The 15,587-nt window shown below is 46.0% G+C and overlaps 1 protein-coding gene across 2 annotated transcripts in view; it reads right to left on the reverse strand.

The window, feature by feature from the left end:
- Window positions 1-15,169, reverse strand: part of NECTIN3 (nectin cell adhesion molecule 3) — a 163,896-nt gene extending 148,727 nt beyond the window's left edge. For both annotated transcript variants that reach the window (XM_056557494.1, XM_056557492.1), the window contains exon 1: window positions 15,037-15,169. In XM_056557494.1, coding sequence (XP_056413469.1) covers window positions 15,037-15,115 — 79 coding nt within the window. In that variant the 5' untranslated portion in view covers window positions 15,116-15,169. The remainder of the gene's footprint in view (window positions 1-15,036) is intronic.
- Window positions 15,170-15,587: the final 418 nt, after the last annotated feature.

The following is a 15,587-nucleotide window of genomic DNA, read 5'->3' on the forward strand; positions in this document are numbered from 1 at the left end:
GAGAGGGATCTGGGTGGGAAAGTCTTAGTCCATCCACAATGGTCAATAATCTCCTCTCTTAAAAAAGGTCCTGCTAATATAGATAGATTACGGTATTTCAGTAACCAATGGCAACCATAAGGTTAGTAACCCGTAGCAACCATTCAGATGAGTCCGGCTATTGTGGTAGTTAGAACTTCAAAGTACAGCTATTTGTAGACAATATTCAACATAGAAAGCTAGTGTGCAGTCACTGTTAATATGCATGCATATTTGTATGATACTTTGTATCTCACCGCTCCCGGACACTGATGCGCTGAACTTCACGGGGATGCTGCGATCTCCTCCTGTTGTGCTGTGTAATCCCACAGTGTGTTAGCACTGAGTAGCTGTCTTGGCATGAGACAGCATCACCGGAGACTCGGCTGTCTCCCACAGTGGTGATGTTGGTAGATGGTGGGTTGCAGGTGGTGTTGTCGCAGCGGTTCTGCGGGTAAGCACGTACATGTGCCAGTGGCGTCCTCGTGGCAGCAAGGCGCGGATGTCTCCTTAACCGGGTGTCGGGTGATTGACAGTTTATTGTCCGGTATCGGACTGCTATTTACTGAGCAGGGCAAGTACACTGGTGGTCTCAATAGGTATTGAGGGGATGCTGGACGCGTTTCAGGACTGTCTCAGTCCTTTCTTCAGCAGCTAAGAAAGGACTCAGACAGTCCTGAAACGCGTCCAGCGTACAGATTTGTAAATTACTTCTAATAAAAAATCTTAATCCTTCCAGTACTTATTAGCGGCTGTTTACTACAGAGGAAATTCTTTTCTGTCGTTACCACAGTGCTCTCTGCTGTCACCTCTGTCCATGTCAGGAACTGTCCAGAGCAGGAGAAAATCCACATAGCAAACCTATGCTGCTCTGGACAGTTCCTGTCATGGACCGAAGTGTCAGCAGAGAGCACTGTGGACAAGACGAAAAAGAAATTCAAAAAGAAAAGAATTTCTTCTGTAGCATACAGCTGCTAAAAAGTACTGGCAGGGTAAAGATTTTTTTAATAGAAGTAATTTACAAATCTGTTTAACTTTCTGGCATCCGTTCATTTAACCCCTTAACGACCAAGGACTTATATTTACGTCCTTGGCCGGCTCCCATGATATAACGCGGGGTCACGCGGTGGCCCTGCGTCATATCGGGTCGGTCCCGGCATGTATCTGAAGCCGGGACCCGTGGCTAATAGCGCGCGAAAGTAAAATCTTCCCGCCTGCTCAGTGGGGCTGATCGGGACCACCGCAGTAAAAATGCGGTGTCCCGATCAGCTGGAACGCGGGCGGAGGTCCTCTTACCTGCCTCTGGCGTGTCCCTTCGGCGATTGATTGCTCCAAGCCTGAGTTGCAGGCTTGAGCAATCGACTGCCGATAACACTGATCAATGCAAAGCTATGGCTTTGCAGTGAACAGTGCTGACAATCAGTGTGTGCAGTGTTATAGCTCCCTATGGGAGCTATAACACTGCAAAAAAAAAAAAGTCAGAAAATAAAAAGTTAATAAATGGGATTTAACCCTTTCCTTAATAAAAGTTCAAATCACCCCCTTTTCCCATACAAAAAACACCATGTAAATAAAAATAAATATAAACCTATGTGGTATCGCCGCATGCGGAAATGTCCGAAGTATAAAAATATATTGTTAATTAAACCACACTGTCAATGGCGTGCGCGCAAAAAAATTACTAAGCCCAAAATAACATATTTTTGGTCGCTTTTTATATCATGAAAAAAATGAATAAAAAACAATCAAAAAGTCTGATCAATACAAAAATGGTACCACTAAAAACTCAGATCACGGTGCAAAAAGCCCTCATACCGCCCTATACACAGAAAAATAAAAAAGTTATAGGGGTCAGAAGATGACAATTTTAAACGTATAAATTTCCGTGCATGTAGTTATGATTTTTCCCAGAAGTACGACAAAATCAAACTGATATAAGTAGGGTATCATTTTAATCATATGGACCTACAGAATAAAGATCAGGTGTCATTTTTACGCTTCTGGATGACCAATAGCGGGGATAGGAGGGGTGGTACCCCTGCCACCTCACTCCTATCCCTTCAGGGGGATCGTGGGTGTCTTAGACAACCCCGATCCCCCTTATTTTCCGGGTCACCGGAGACCCGTATGACCTGGAATAGCCGTAAATCGCCAGTGTGAATTCACCGGTGATTTGCGTCGATCGCCGACATGGGGGGGATGTCTAATGATCCCCTGGGCATTTGCACGGGGTGCCTGCTGATAGATTTCAGCAGTCACCCCGGTCCGGTCCCCGCCCGGCGGGGACCAAAATTAACAAGGGCGTACAGATACGCCCTTTGTCCTTAAGTACCAGGGAGCAAAGGCGTACCTGTATGCCCTTGGTCCCTAAGTGGTTAAAAAAAATTATAATAATGAAAGAATCTGAGTGGTTGCTATTGGCAACTCGGCAACTTTTCCTCTGGACAGGTTTTGATCAATCTCCCCCTGTGTGTTTTAAAGGAGAACTATCATGCAGAAAAAGTTATCCAGGGGATAAGTTTTAGATCGAGAGGGGTCCTTACCCTCACGATCTCCTGCATGGGACCCCAGCTCTTCTTGGGAAAAGAACATGTTGACCCCTGCACGAAGCCACGCCAACACGCCCCCTCCAAGTATCTCTATGGGAGAGACGCAGATAGGCAAACACTGTATCTCTGGCTTTCCCATAGAGAGCAATGGAGGGGGCATTTTGGCCGCTGCTTTGTGGATAGGGGATACGTTTTTCTGCATGATAGTTTTCCTTTAAACACTCTTCCTGACACATTTAACAAGAGTTGAAGAGGAACGGCAAGACTTCACAACAATGGGAATGGTTCAAAAAGTGACAAAGTGTGACATCAATTTAGGTGTACATTTTTTTTAAGCCAACTTTACAGGCGAGATTTATTAAGCTGTCTTATAAAAAGACTGTCTGTTGCCCATAGCAACCAAAGCTCATTTATATATGAAAGGTGAGCTCTGACTGCTGTTGGCAACAAAGACAGTCTTATTATAAAGCAACGTCCTCAAAACTTTTAAAAAAAAAGTGTAAATATAGGACAAATCTATTGAATATGACTGAATATCGAATGAACGAATGTTTATATAAGCTTGTGTTCCCCATAATAAGTCTGTGTAAAAGGTGCAGCGATCAGCTGTAAATGTGATAACGCATTCTTTGTGTGCCCCTTTAAATCATCATTATCGGCAGCACATTACCCTGTTTTACTGGAGGATGTGCAGCCAACAATGATGAAATTAAAGGACTGCACGAACAATCCAGCAATCGGCCGAGCCGGCAATTGAGCCGTGTGATAGTTCATTAAACGGGTGCTAGTCATTACGGCTCTCATTATCATGGCCCCCATCAGCCTTTACACTGCCTAGTTTAAGTTCCTGCTGTCTAAGTAACAGACACTTTGTACATTGAATGCATTTTTCTACGAACTGAAACTTAAATGATAAAAAATAAGAAAGGTCACTCTATGGTGCTGTTCTAGGAGCAGGAGTGAGAATATGGTCCCATAACTGTCACAGGATGCCCATCACAGTCTTACAAGTTCCTGGAATAAGCAAAGCAGGAGATACAGATATTAGATAACCTACATAGGAAAGCTCAGTATAGATAACAGAAAGTTGGGCTAGATATTTTTACATCCACTGACTTGCTGCATGTTGAATTTCACACATAACTGAGTGTAAATGCCTGACGTAAAAGTGATGCCTCTGTTACCAAACAGCAGGACACCGCACTATTCAATCTTCAAAGAAATACTGGATTTTACATCATGTATACTTCTTGCTCCCAGACATCATGCACATATACACACACGTGTTGGAAGAATTGGTAATACGGCACCCATATACTTCTATTTTCTGCACACCTGATTTATATACAGGCACAGAGGTGTTTTGTCTCAAGGATTTATACGGAATTTGTGATCAAAACACTGACACAAGTTTCATTACATCCTGTATTCCCGAAGGTAGCGTCTCCTTAAAGCAATGCTCAGAGATACAGTAAGGGCTCTGTGAGCTGACGTAAAGGATCTATGCATGCGGCAATGCTCTGTGCATAGACCTAGAGGGATTCTCTAGATATAACTATTCAAGAGAACATTGTGTGGTTACTATACTACCTGAAGAGCATCTTAGTATGCTACAAATTAAAGACATTTGGAGCATGTTGCTGGCAAAGCATCGGCCTTCTTTGTATGTAGAAATTGCATACTTAAAGGGGTACTCCACCCCTAGACATCTTATCCCCTATCCAAACGGATAGGCGATAAGATGTCTGATTGCAGGGGGTCCCACCATTGGGAACCCCGCGCGATCTCTGCTGCGGCATGCACAGAGTAAACTTCACTCCGTGCCTGATGACTAGCGATGCGGCGCTGATTTCACTGTCATAGACTTGCATTGAGAGGGCGTGGCCATGAAGTCACGAGCCTCCAGTGCCGCAGCCGGAATTATAGGCTAGGGGATAAGATATCTAGGTGTGGAGTACCCCTTTAAAAAGGTGACTATTAGGACCAGGGGATTTTTTTTCCGATGCTGTACGATTAATGTCAGACGTGAAACTGTTGCAAAATTAAGCGCAAGTCTCTTGGCTGCTCAAAACTTTCGTCGAATGCTCTTCACATTTAAGTATATCTTAGAACTCAAGATTTATGAAAATCATGAGTAACAGATGCTAATTTATACATAAACCATTTAAAAGGAAAACTGTCAGCTTGCTCCCCTGCACTAACCAGCGGTACTGGCTGATGGGGGGGGGGAGACGCTGATCAGTTTGATGCTTACTGTGCCCGCATCCGCCCCGCCTTTCGGCCGTAATCTTCTGTTTTCGGTATATGTTAATTAGGTGCTAACTTTGTATTGGTTTGTATTGGTTAAAAAATATTTTTGTCCCTGCAGCTCTTGCAGCCTGTGTGTTTCTGTGAGGAGATCAAATACAGGAAGTATGGGAGGACTGGCGGGGGCCGTGTACGGTGAGGGACAAGCGGGGGCCGTGTACGGTGAGGGACAAGCGGGGGCCCTGTACACTGAGGACAAGCTAACAACAGGTACACTGTGCATGTTAGACAATCTATTCAGATTCTAATTTAGTCACAGTTATACAAACCATAAACTAATCGAATGTAATAAAAACAGAATATACCTATGGAATTATACATTTCTTCTGTAGACCATCCATTCAGTCCAGTCATTGCATGCTCTAACATTCTGCATTTCCTTCACTGATGCAGCTGTTCTTGCATCAATACATGGCTGGTCAAGGCAGATACAATCCTCAAGTGAACAAGCCTTCCACATGGAACTTTTATAGACATTCTCATGTGGACATATCAAATGACTTCAGTTGCTCCTTAGCAACTAACGACCCTTTCCTAGCATGTACTGTTTGTTACTAGCCAAGTGATACGTTGTAGTTGTCTACTGCTACAGGGGAATAATAAATGCCTGTGCAAGAAGTTTAGAATGTTGTTGAATTGGGAGACAGGCATTCCTTCTGAATAGATACATAAAGATGGAATAGTAAAGGCTAGACATACTGCACTTAACATTAATAGGCACTGAACTGAAGTATTGTTTTATGAAGTCATCAAAAATCAGCAAATCTGGACATCTGGTATCATATTACATTTACACCATTGACTGTGTGGTTCAATGAACATTATATTTTAATAGTTCAAATATTTATGCACGAAGCGACACCACATGTTTATTTACATTATTTTTTATTAAGGACGCCACCTGTTTTTACCTTAACCCCTTAAGGACACATGACGTTCTCATACGTCTCCATTTCCGAGTCCTTAAGGACACATGACGTATGAGAACGTCATGTGTTTTACCGGCCCCCCGCAACCATCTGGAGCGGAGCCGATGCCCGATGCCTGCGGAAATCGTTCAGCAGGCATCGGGGCATATCGCCCAGGGGGGTCATTATGCCCCCCCATGTCGGCGATGGCCGCAGATCGCTGGACAATTCAGTCCAGCGATCTGCGGCGGATTCCGGGTCAATCGGGTCTCCAGTGACCCGGTGACCCGGAATTATTGGCTGATCGGGGCCGTCAGAGACGGCCCCGAACAGCCAGAGCCAGCAGGGGTGAGGTGGCACTGGTGCCACCTCACGATCGCCCTGATTCGTCGGCCGGATTACCGGCCGACCAATCAGGGCGCCTGCTGCGGGTGTCACTCCCGCAACCCGCTCCGCCCCTCTTCCGGAGGACGTGAGCGGGTGCGGGACGTGCACCCCAGGTGCTGGGGACCCCGATCCCCGGCGTCAATGTTGGGATCGGGGCCCCAGGAGCAGCGGCGGCGACGACGACAAGGGACTGACCTGTGCGGCGAGGATCGTTGGAGGTGAGTGACAGCCTCCTGCTGTTGCTTAGCAACAGCTCCCAGCATGCAAAAAGGGCATGCTGGGAGCTGTAGTTATGCAACAGCAGGAGGCAGACCAACACAACTCCCAGCATGCACTTATGGGCATGCTGGGACTTGTAGTTTTGCAACAGCTGGAGGCACATTCTTTCTATGGAAAAGTGTACCTTCAGCTGTTGTATAACTACAACTCCCAGCTTGCACAGCTAAAGTGCATGCTGGGAGTTGTAGTGGTGCATCTGGTGGTTGCATAACTACAACTCCCAGCATGCCCGTTGGCTGTCGGTGACTGCTGAGAGTTGTAGTTTTGCAACAGCTGAAGGCACACTGAGTTAAGTAGCAAACCAGTGTGTCTCCAGCTGTTGCATAACTACAATCCCCAGCATCCCCAGCCAAAGTAGTATGCCTCCAGCTGTTGCATAACTACAACACCCAGCATGCCCTTCCGCTGTCCGTACATGCTGGGGGTTGTAGCTTTTGCAACAGCTGAAGGCACACTGGTTGCAAAACACTGAGTTTGTTACCAAACTCGGTGTTTCACAACCTGTGTGTCTCCAGCTGTTGCAAAACTACAACTCCCAGCATGCACTGATAGACCGTACATGCTGGGAGTTGTAGTTTTGCAACAGCTGGATGTTCCCCCCCCCCCCCAATGTGAATGTACAGGGTACACTCACATGGGCGGAGGATTACAGTAAGTATCCAGCTGCAAGTTTGAGGTGCGGCAAAATTTCTGCCGTAGCTCAAACTGCCAGTGAGAAACTACTGTGAACCCCCGCCCGTGCGACTGTACCCTAAAAACACTACACTACACTAACACACAATAAAATAAAAAGTAAAAAACACTACATATACACATACCCCTACACAGCCCCCCTCCCCTCCCCAATAAAAATGAAAAACGTCTGGTACGCCACTGTTTCCAAAACGGAGCCTCCAGCTGTTGCAAAACAACTACTCCCAGTATTGCCAGATAGCCGTTGACTGTCTAGGCATGCTGGGAGTTTTACAACAGCTGGAGGCACCCTGTTTGGGAATCACTGGCGTAGAATACCCCTATGTCCACCCCTATGCAAGTCCCTAATTTAGGCCTCAAATGCGCATGGCACTCTCACTTTGGAGCCCTGTCGTATTTCAAGGCAACAGTATAGGGTCACATATGGGGTATCGCCGTACTCGGGAGAAATTGCCTAACAAATTTTGGGGGGTATTTTCTGCTATTACCCTTTTGAAAAATGTAAAATTTTTGGGAAAACAAGCATTTTAGGTAAAAAAAAATATATATATTTTTTACATATGCAAAAGTCGTGAAACACCTGTAGGGTATTAAGGTTCAAATTACCCCTTGTTAAGTTCCCCGAGGGTTCTAGTTTCCAAAATGGTATGCCATGTGTTTTTTTTTTGCTGTCCTGGCACCATAGGGGCTTCCTAAATACGGCATGCCCCCCAAAAACCATTTGTCGCTCCTTCCCTTCTGAGCCCTCTACTGCGCCCGCCGAACAATTAACATAGACATATGAGGTATGTGCTTACTCGAGAGAAATTGGGCTACAAATACAAGTATACATTTTCTCCTTTTACCTCTTGCAAAAATTCAAAAATTGGGTCTACAAGAACATGCGAGTGTATTAAATTAAGATTTTGAATTTTCTCCTTCACTTTGCTGCTATTCCTGTGAAACACCTAAAGGGTTAATACACTTACTGAATGTCATTTTGAATACTTTGGGGTGTAGTTTTTATAATGGGGTCTTTTATAGGGTATTTCTAATATGAAGACCCTTCAAATCCACTTCAAAACTGAACTGGTCCCTGAAAAATAGTGAGTTTTAAAATGTTGTCAAAAATTTCAAAATTGCTGCTGAACTTTGAAGCCCTCTGGTGTCTTCCAAAAGTAAAAACTCATAAATTTTATGATGCAAACATAAAGTAGACATATTGTATATGTGATCCAAAAAATGTTTTACTTGGAATATCCATTTTCCTTACAAGCAGAGAGCTTCAAAGTTAGAAAAATGCAAAATTTTCATTTTTTTTCATCAAATTTTTGGATTTTTCACCAAGAAAGGATGCAAGTATCGACAAAATTTTACCACTATGTTAAAGTAGAATATGTCACGAAAAAACAATCTCGGAATAAGAATGATAACTAAAAGCATTCCAGAGTTATTAATGTTTAAAGTGACAGTGGTCAGAATTGCAAAAAATGCTCCGGTCCTTAAGGTATAAAATGGCCTGGTCCTTAAGGGGTTAAAGGGGTACTCCACTGGAAAACTTTTTTTTTTTTTTTTTTTTTTAAACAACTGATGGCAGAAAGTTAAACAGATTTGTATATTACTTCTATAAAAAAAAATCTTAATCCTTCTAGTACTTATAGGCTTTTGTGTGCTCCACATGAAGTTCTTTTCTTTTTGAATTTCCTTTCTGTCTGACCATAGTGCTCTCTGCTGACACCCATAACTTTTTATTTTTCATTCAACACCATTGTGAGGGCTTTTTTTTTATGTTTAGTTTTTTTGCTGCGTTTCATGCGGGATAAATACTATTATCGTTTTATTGTACAAGTCTTTATGGACATGGCAATACCTATTATGTGTAGGTTTGGGCCTTTGGGTATTTTTTTTTTTTTTTGGGGGGGGGGGGGGGGAATGATAATATAGGGTTTTATTGGAAAAGGAACTTTTTATTAAATTTTTTTATACTATTTAAAAAACTAATTTTTTTACAGGCTATACTGTAGTGCAGCACAGTATAACTGTCATAATACACTGACTATGGCTGGTCCTCATAGGCTGCCATACTAGGCAGACAGGGGGCCATCAGCTGGCCTTCTGCTGCCATGGCAACCAACAGAATCCTGCGATCGCATCGCGGGATCAATGTTGGTAAACAGGGGGAACTCCCTCCCCTGTTAACCCCATGGATTCCGTGTACTGATCACAACATCTTTGGGGTTAAAGGGGTATTCCAGGATTTTTTATTTGACTATGCTACAGGGGCTGTAAAGTTAGTGTAGTTCATAATATAGTGTCTGTACCTGTGTGTGATGGTTTTCTCACAATTCTTATACGATTTTCACCCCAATATTTATTTTTAACAGTATACAAAATGACTGTTGTCTCAGATTTTTCCCAGCTTGCAATGTGGCTGAGACCTGACTCACTAGTCAGTTGATGACAGGGAGCCTGTCTGCTTCAATGGGTGGAGGGATCGCTTGGTGGGAGAGAGATTAATCTGCAACTAATGCAACAGCTGTAGGCACCCTGATTGCAAACCACAGGTCTTTTGAATGGATGCAGCTCATTTATGTTTCAATGGGTGGGGTGGCTGATGTGTGGGAGGGAGGAAAATGGAACTATGGGATTTGTAGGCAAAGAAGAAAACTCAAAAAGGAAATGCCAGTTCACAAAAAGCTAGTCACAGTATTATGGTAATCTCACAACATAGACATTTAGCCCCAAGACAATCACAGATCCTTCCCAAGCATGTCCATTACTGCCTGCCAGGTACGTACTAAAATCACCTTATGGTGGAAAACCCCTTTAATGCTGCCAAAACTGGCACATGAGATTTCTTACACATTTATTACACACAAAAAGTATTTAATAATGTTAATACATTTCCCACAAATCCAAACAAATGAGTGTGGTGATCAGATTACCAGGACTAGCAGACTCCAGCAGATAGCAGCTGAGACTCACAATTGGGCTGGGTCAGTTCACATTATGTGCAGTTTTCATAAAGTAAAAGTGATCTGATCTATGATCACAACTTAGGTGTCTTATGAAAATTTGACATTTTCCAGCAACATACAAAAAACAAGAATGCAAAGTATAAACACAGCCTCAGGGGAGGCTATACAGTATATGCCGATCCCATAGAGATAGCTGCAGCATACTGATGGAACTCTTCCACTTACACATTAAACTTTGGTTTTTTCATGGGTCAAACTGGTGATTACAAGACCAAATTACAGTAATGAAACATAGATGCAGCTAGGCTGGAATGAAACAGATGGTGCTGCAGGACAAGAGCTTCTTAAAGGAGTAGTCCAGTGGTGACTCAGTGGTTAACAACTTATCCCCTTTCTTAAGGATAGGGGATAAGTTGCAGATCGCGGGGGGTCCGACTGCTGGGGCCCCCTGCGATCTCCTGTACGGAGCCCCGACAGCCCGCGGGAAGGGGGCGTGTCGACCTCCGCACGAAGCGGCGGCCGACACGCCCCCTCAATACAACTCTATGGCAGAGCCGAAGCGCTGCCTTCGGCAATCTCCGGCTCTGCCATAGCGATGTATTGAGGGGGCGTGTCGGCCGCCGCTTCGTGCGGGGGTCGACACCCGCTATCAGGCCGGAGAGCCGGGGCCCCGTACAGAGAGATCGCAGGGGGTCCCAGCGGTCGGACCCCCCGCGATCTCAAACTTATCCCCTATCCTTAGGATAGGGGATAAGTTTTTCACCACTGGACTACCCCTTTAAATATGGACAGGAAGTGTCACTGCTTCCTACCAAACTCATGGGCAAAAGGTCCCGCCCCACCTACAACACCTGAAAAAAGTCTTACTGATGAGATACTCACCAATCACAAGAGCATAGACAGCTGAGCTGTATTACACAATCTCTTTCAGGCTTGTAGAGTAAAATGACAAAGCAGCCTGTATGTCTGACTGCAGTTCAATTCAGACAGGGGACATGGACCTTTTGCTCCATCACAGTGTTCAGACACCCATTGATCAGACACCTATTACCTGTCCTGCAGATAGGCGATAACAGTTGTTGGTGGGAAAACCCTTTAAGAGCAGGGTCAAATGGGGCACATCCGCAGCATATTTCAAGCTGCAGATGTGCTGACAGCAGTCACAACAGGGACTGCAGAGCGAGCTCCTGGCTACGGCTGGGTAGATCTGTGTGTCTGCTCTTAGCGGTGGATTTCTACAGTGGGAAATCCACCACTACGAGCGGACACACAGAGCTACCTAACTGCAGGCTGGAGCTTGCTCTGCAGTCCCCTTGCGGCTGCCATTGACACATCCGCAGCATGAAATACACTGCAGATGCGCCCCGTGAGACCCTGCCCTAACTATAGAAATAATCCCATACTTGTTAATCAGTCTTCACTATTTTGTCTTTGCATAAGCAAAATAAAAGACAGAAGTGATGGCAGCTTATATTGTCTGGTTTAAACATGCTGAGAAAAATAGATGCGATTTATCCATAGTGAACTTTCTAACACACTTAAATTGGTTTTATGACCCTTTAAAAAAAAAAAAAAAGTTGGGTAGCAAGGAAAGGCGGGAAAAAAAACAAGTAGCTGAAGCCAATTAGTCACCTCAATAGTCACTTGCTCTTGTGGCATGTGACCACTCAGACCAATGATTGGCGGCAGCGTCCTGCGCACAGTGTATGGTGATGTCATCAGGACACTTCTGTCAGGTTGTCAGGAGGGGCGGTGACAAAACTTGGAACAAACAAACAGGCGCGAATATAGGTTTTTTTTTTTTGGCCTTGTTTTTTTCCTGCTGCCTGGTCTTTACTATAGCCAGAAAATGACCCGAGGATGTGGCAAAAGGTTTATACAAGGACCTGAGGAGAACAGCATTAAAACACTATTCACCTTACCTTTCAGGTACTGGGGTCGGTGTGTGAGGCCCCGGGGATCTGACATGTTACCTTTATAGAGTATTTGTTAGAAAGTGTGAATAGTCTGTCATATTTTTAGTCTTGTTCCTATATTCCTGGCACACCCAAATGAATATAGGGGAAGAAAGGCATAATATAGCACAACCTGACAAAGCAAGAAGTCAAATAGTAAACAAGTGACCTTACATAAAGTCAGAGGTCCATACACCAAGTGGCTGAGCTGCAGTCAAACATTAAGATTCACTGCAGCAGGTAGTCACAGTTCATACACGGCTTCATTTATGATTAACCAGCAGCGTAAGGTATGTGACGGCTGAACATGCAAACAACTCACAGAAACAGGGCTGAAACTGCGCACTTCAGCAGCTGATAACATACATCCATTTACATCCATAAATAGTTACACGGGGAGATTTATCAAAACCTGTGCAGAGGAAAACCGGCCCAGTTGTCCATATCAACCAATCAGATTGCCTTTTTTAAATGAAAAGGGGCAATCTGATTGGTTGCTATGGGCAACTGGTCAAATTTTCTTTCGCACAGGTCTACTTTTCTTTTACACATCAGAATACTGACACAGTGATGTATACCGCAGCATACCTGTGCCGGGCCCATTGTAGTGTGATTGCATTCAGTTCATTTCAGTTCTGGTAAACTGAAAGAGGAGCTCTGATTGGTTGCTATGGGCAACAAAACATTTTACTGTAAGGACCAGTTCACACTAGGCAACTTTCATGAGGAAATTCTGCTGCAAAGTCCCCACTATGGAAGTTTTGTAGCGGAACGTCTAGAATTGAATTGTATTCCACGGGAAGATTGAACATGTTCCATTGGAGAAATCCTGGCAATGCCCCGTAGCGAAAGGGTCAGGGCTTAAAGGGGTACTCTGCCCCAGGACATGTTATCCCATATCCAAAGAATAGGATAGGGGATAACATGTCATTGCAGGGGACCTGGCCGTTGGGACATCCCCCCCGCGACCCCCGGCGCTGAGACGTTAGTCACGGAAGCCTGGGGCTTCTGTGATTGTGATGTCACACCACGCCCCCTCCATTCATATCTATGGGAGGGGGCGTGACAGCTAGTACACAGCCATCCCGCCTCCTCCCATAGACATGAATAAAGGGGGCATGGCGGCTGTGATCGCCAGTCATCCGGAGCGAAGTTTGCTCCGTGCACCAGATGACGGGAGTGCCGCGGCAGAGATAGCAAGTGTCTGGCCACTGGGGTACCCTTTGGATAAGGGATAACATGTCTAGCCGCGGTGTACCCCTTTAATGTCTGCAGCAAATTCCAGATGAGGCTGTAGTAAACGGAAATTCTTTAATGTGAACAGACTCTAAGATTGCTTGATAAACCTCCCCCTACATGTTTATAAACAGACAAAACAGTCAATTCGACATCAATGGATCCAGCATGGGTACCCTACACTACATGTTGGCATACTGTTCTGTCAGTGTATACCAGAAAAACTGTGGTGTTACAGATGGAAGCATGGCCAAACAAATAGGAGATTATTTACAACACATAGGTGTCCGTAAACTCTGCTGAGGGGTACACTGATGTGCCCACAGACTTTACTGGGCAATCCTTTTGGTATAGATATGGCACAGGAGGACCCCAAAACAAGACTGGAAGCTTTACATATTTGTCACAAAGACAATGCTGGTGGGAACGAAAGGACTACACAAGATATACCCAACCTGATTCCAGGGTGGTCAGGATGTACCCACCTAGGGCATGAGAAAAGATAGAGGCTATCAATATGTATAGCAGAGGTCTTCAACCTGCGGACCTCCAGATGTTGCAAAACTACAACTCCCAGCATGCCTGGACAGCCGTTGGCTGTCCGGGCATGCTGGGAGTTGTAGTTTTGCAACATCTGGAGGTCCGCAGGTTGAAGACCACTGATGTATAGTGTAAGGGAGCAATTCTATCCTCCCCATTATTAATAGAAAAGTGATGGGCAGGACGCCATGATGGCTTTCACTGGCTTGTATGGCAGATATATGGCCCCATGTATGTTTACTGCAGAGGTCAGGTCTGCCATGGAAGGAGTAGATTGGAAAGAGAAGGGAAGTATATAAAGAAAGATTTCACATATATATATATATATATATATACTGGGTGTGAAAGCAGCCCTATGCCTCCTGACAGAATACAAGAATTGCCATGTATGTTGTGGTGTAATGTACAGGTACACTAAAGTAAAAGTATCAGGTAAAGCCAATTACATATGACAACATAAGCTTGTCCATGTTTGTAGATGAGGGGGACACAATGGGGAAGCCCATATAAAGATGAGGTGAACATGTGTAGAAGCTATGGTAACACCAAAACTCCCAGCATGCCCTGACAACCTGAGGGGAGTAGTAGTCCGCCACAGAACACAGCTGAGCCAAGGAGCCGCCTCACACTATATATTCCACCACTGTGAGGTAATGGAGGTGTATGACCAGAGACGTGTCCCCGGTGACACCGCTGCCATCATGCCGTGACAATGGCTCCGCACGCACAGGTGGTAACCACAGAGAAGGTGAATCCCCATTGCCACACACAGCCCAATGTGACTACAAGTTCGAGCCGCCTCCTCCTGGCGGTGACATCAGCACAAGCCATGGTCTCCGGGGTCACCGGGTGAGGTGGCCGGTCTCCTCCACAGGCCCAGACCCCGTCCATTGTGAGGCTCGCCGGCTTCGGGTAGGGAGCGCTCCTCTAACTCCAAACTTTAAAAGGCAGGAGGGAGCGAGCCGGGAGCCATGGCCGGGCGGGCTGGGGTACCCTGTGAAGGAATGTGGGCTTCCTCCAGACCGCCCGCACAAGTAACGGTCCTCAGACAAGTGACAAGAACTGCCGGGCACGGCCACAGGGTGCGGGCAGCATGACAGGGCGAGGAAAAGTTGTGGGAGACCGCTGCCAACTAGCCAGGCACCCTACTCCGGAGCGGCGGTCCCCCAAGACAGCAACCCCGCCCCCTCCCCGAAACTCTACTCACCGTACACCCTGCAGAGCAGCAGCCAGCCGAGGGCACGGGCAGGGGGTCCAGCCTGGGAGCCGCTTCTCCTCCACGCCATGATGGAGCTCCGCCGCCGCCTGCCCTCCTCTCCCCAAATCGCAGCTGCTGTAATGTAAGACAACGCGGCTCCCAGCCTCACAATGCTTGGAGCATGGAGGGGGGTGGTGGCTGGGATGCGCCGCAGAACCCGAGCCGACTGGGAGGGGCCAGGCCAGACAGATCTCAGAGGTCACCCGGGAGCTGCTGGGGACCCCTGGAAGCAGCATGTGTCACCCCGACAGCCGCCCACAGATCCGCCCTGGATTCCGGGGAGACGATGGTGGGCAGGAGAGGGGAGGCGGCGTGTGCCGAGCCCAGTCCGGAGTGGGGGATCACTGCTTACGTATGCCCCGCACGTCCCGGCGACCACCGAGAGCTGTGTACCCCCGGGGGTCCCCGGATACTTACACTGCTCCGAGCCCTAAAGATACTCCTTCTCATGGTGTGAGGCAACACTAGGGGAAATGGAACCCAGAGATAGCTGGCATTTC

This window comes from Hyla sarda, chromosome 2, assembly GCF_029499605.1.
Source record: "Hyla sarda isolate aHylSar1 chromosome 2, aHylSar1.hap1, whole genome shotgun sequence".
Taxonomy (NCBI): domain Eukaryota; kingdom Metazoa; phylum Chordata; class Amphibia; order Anura; family Hylidae; genus Hyla; species Hyla sarda.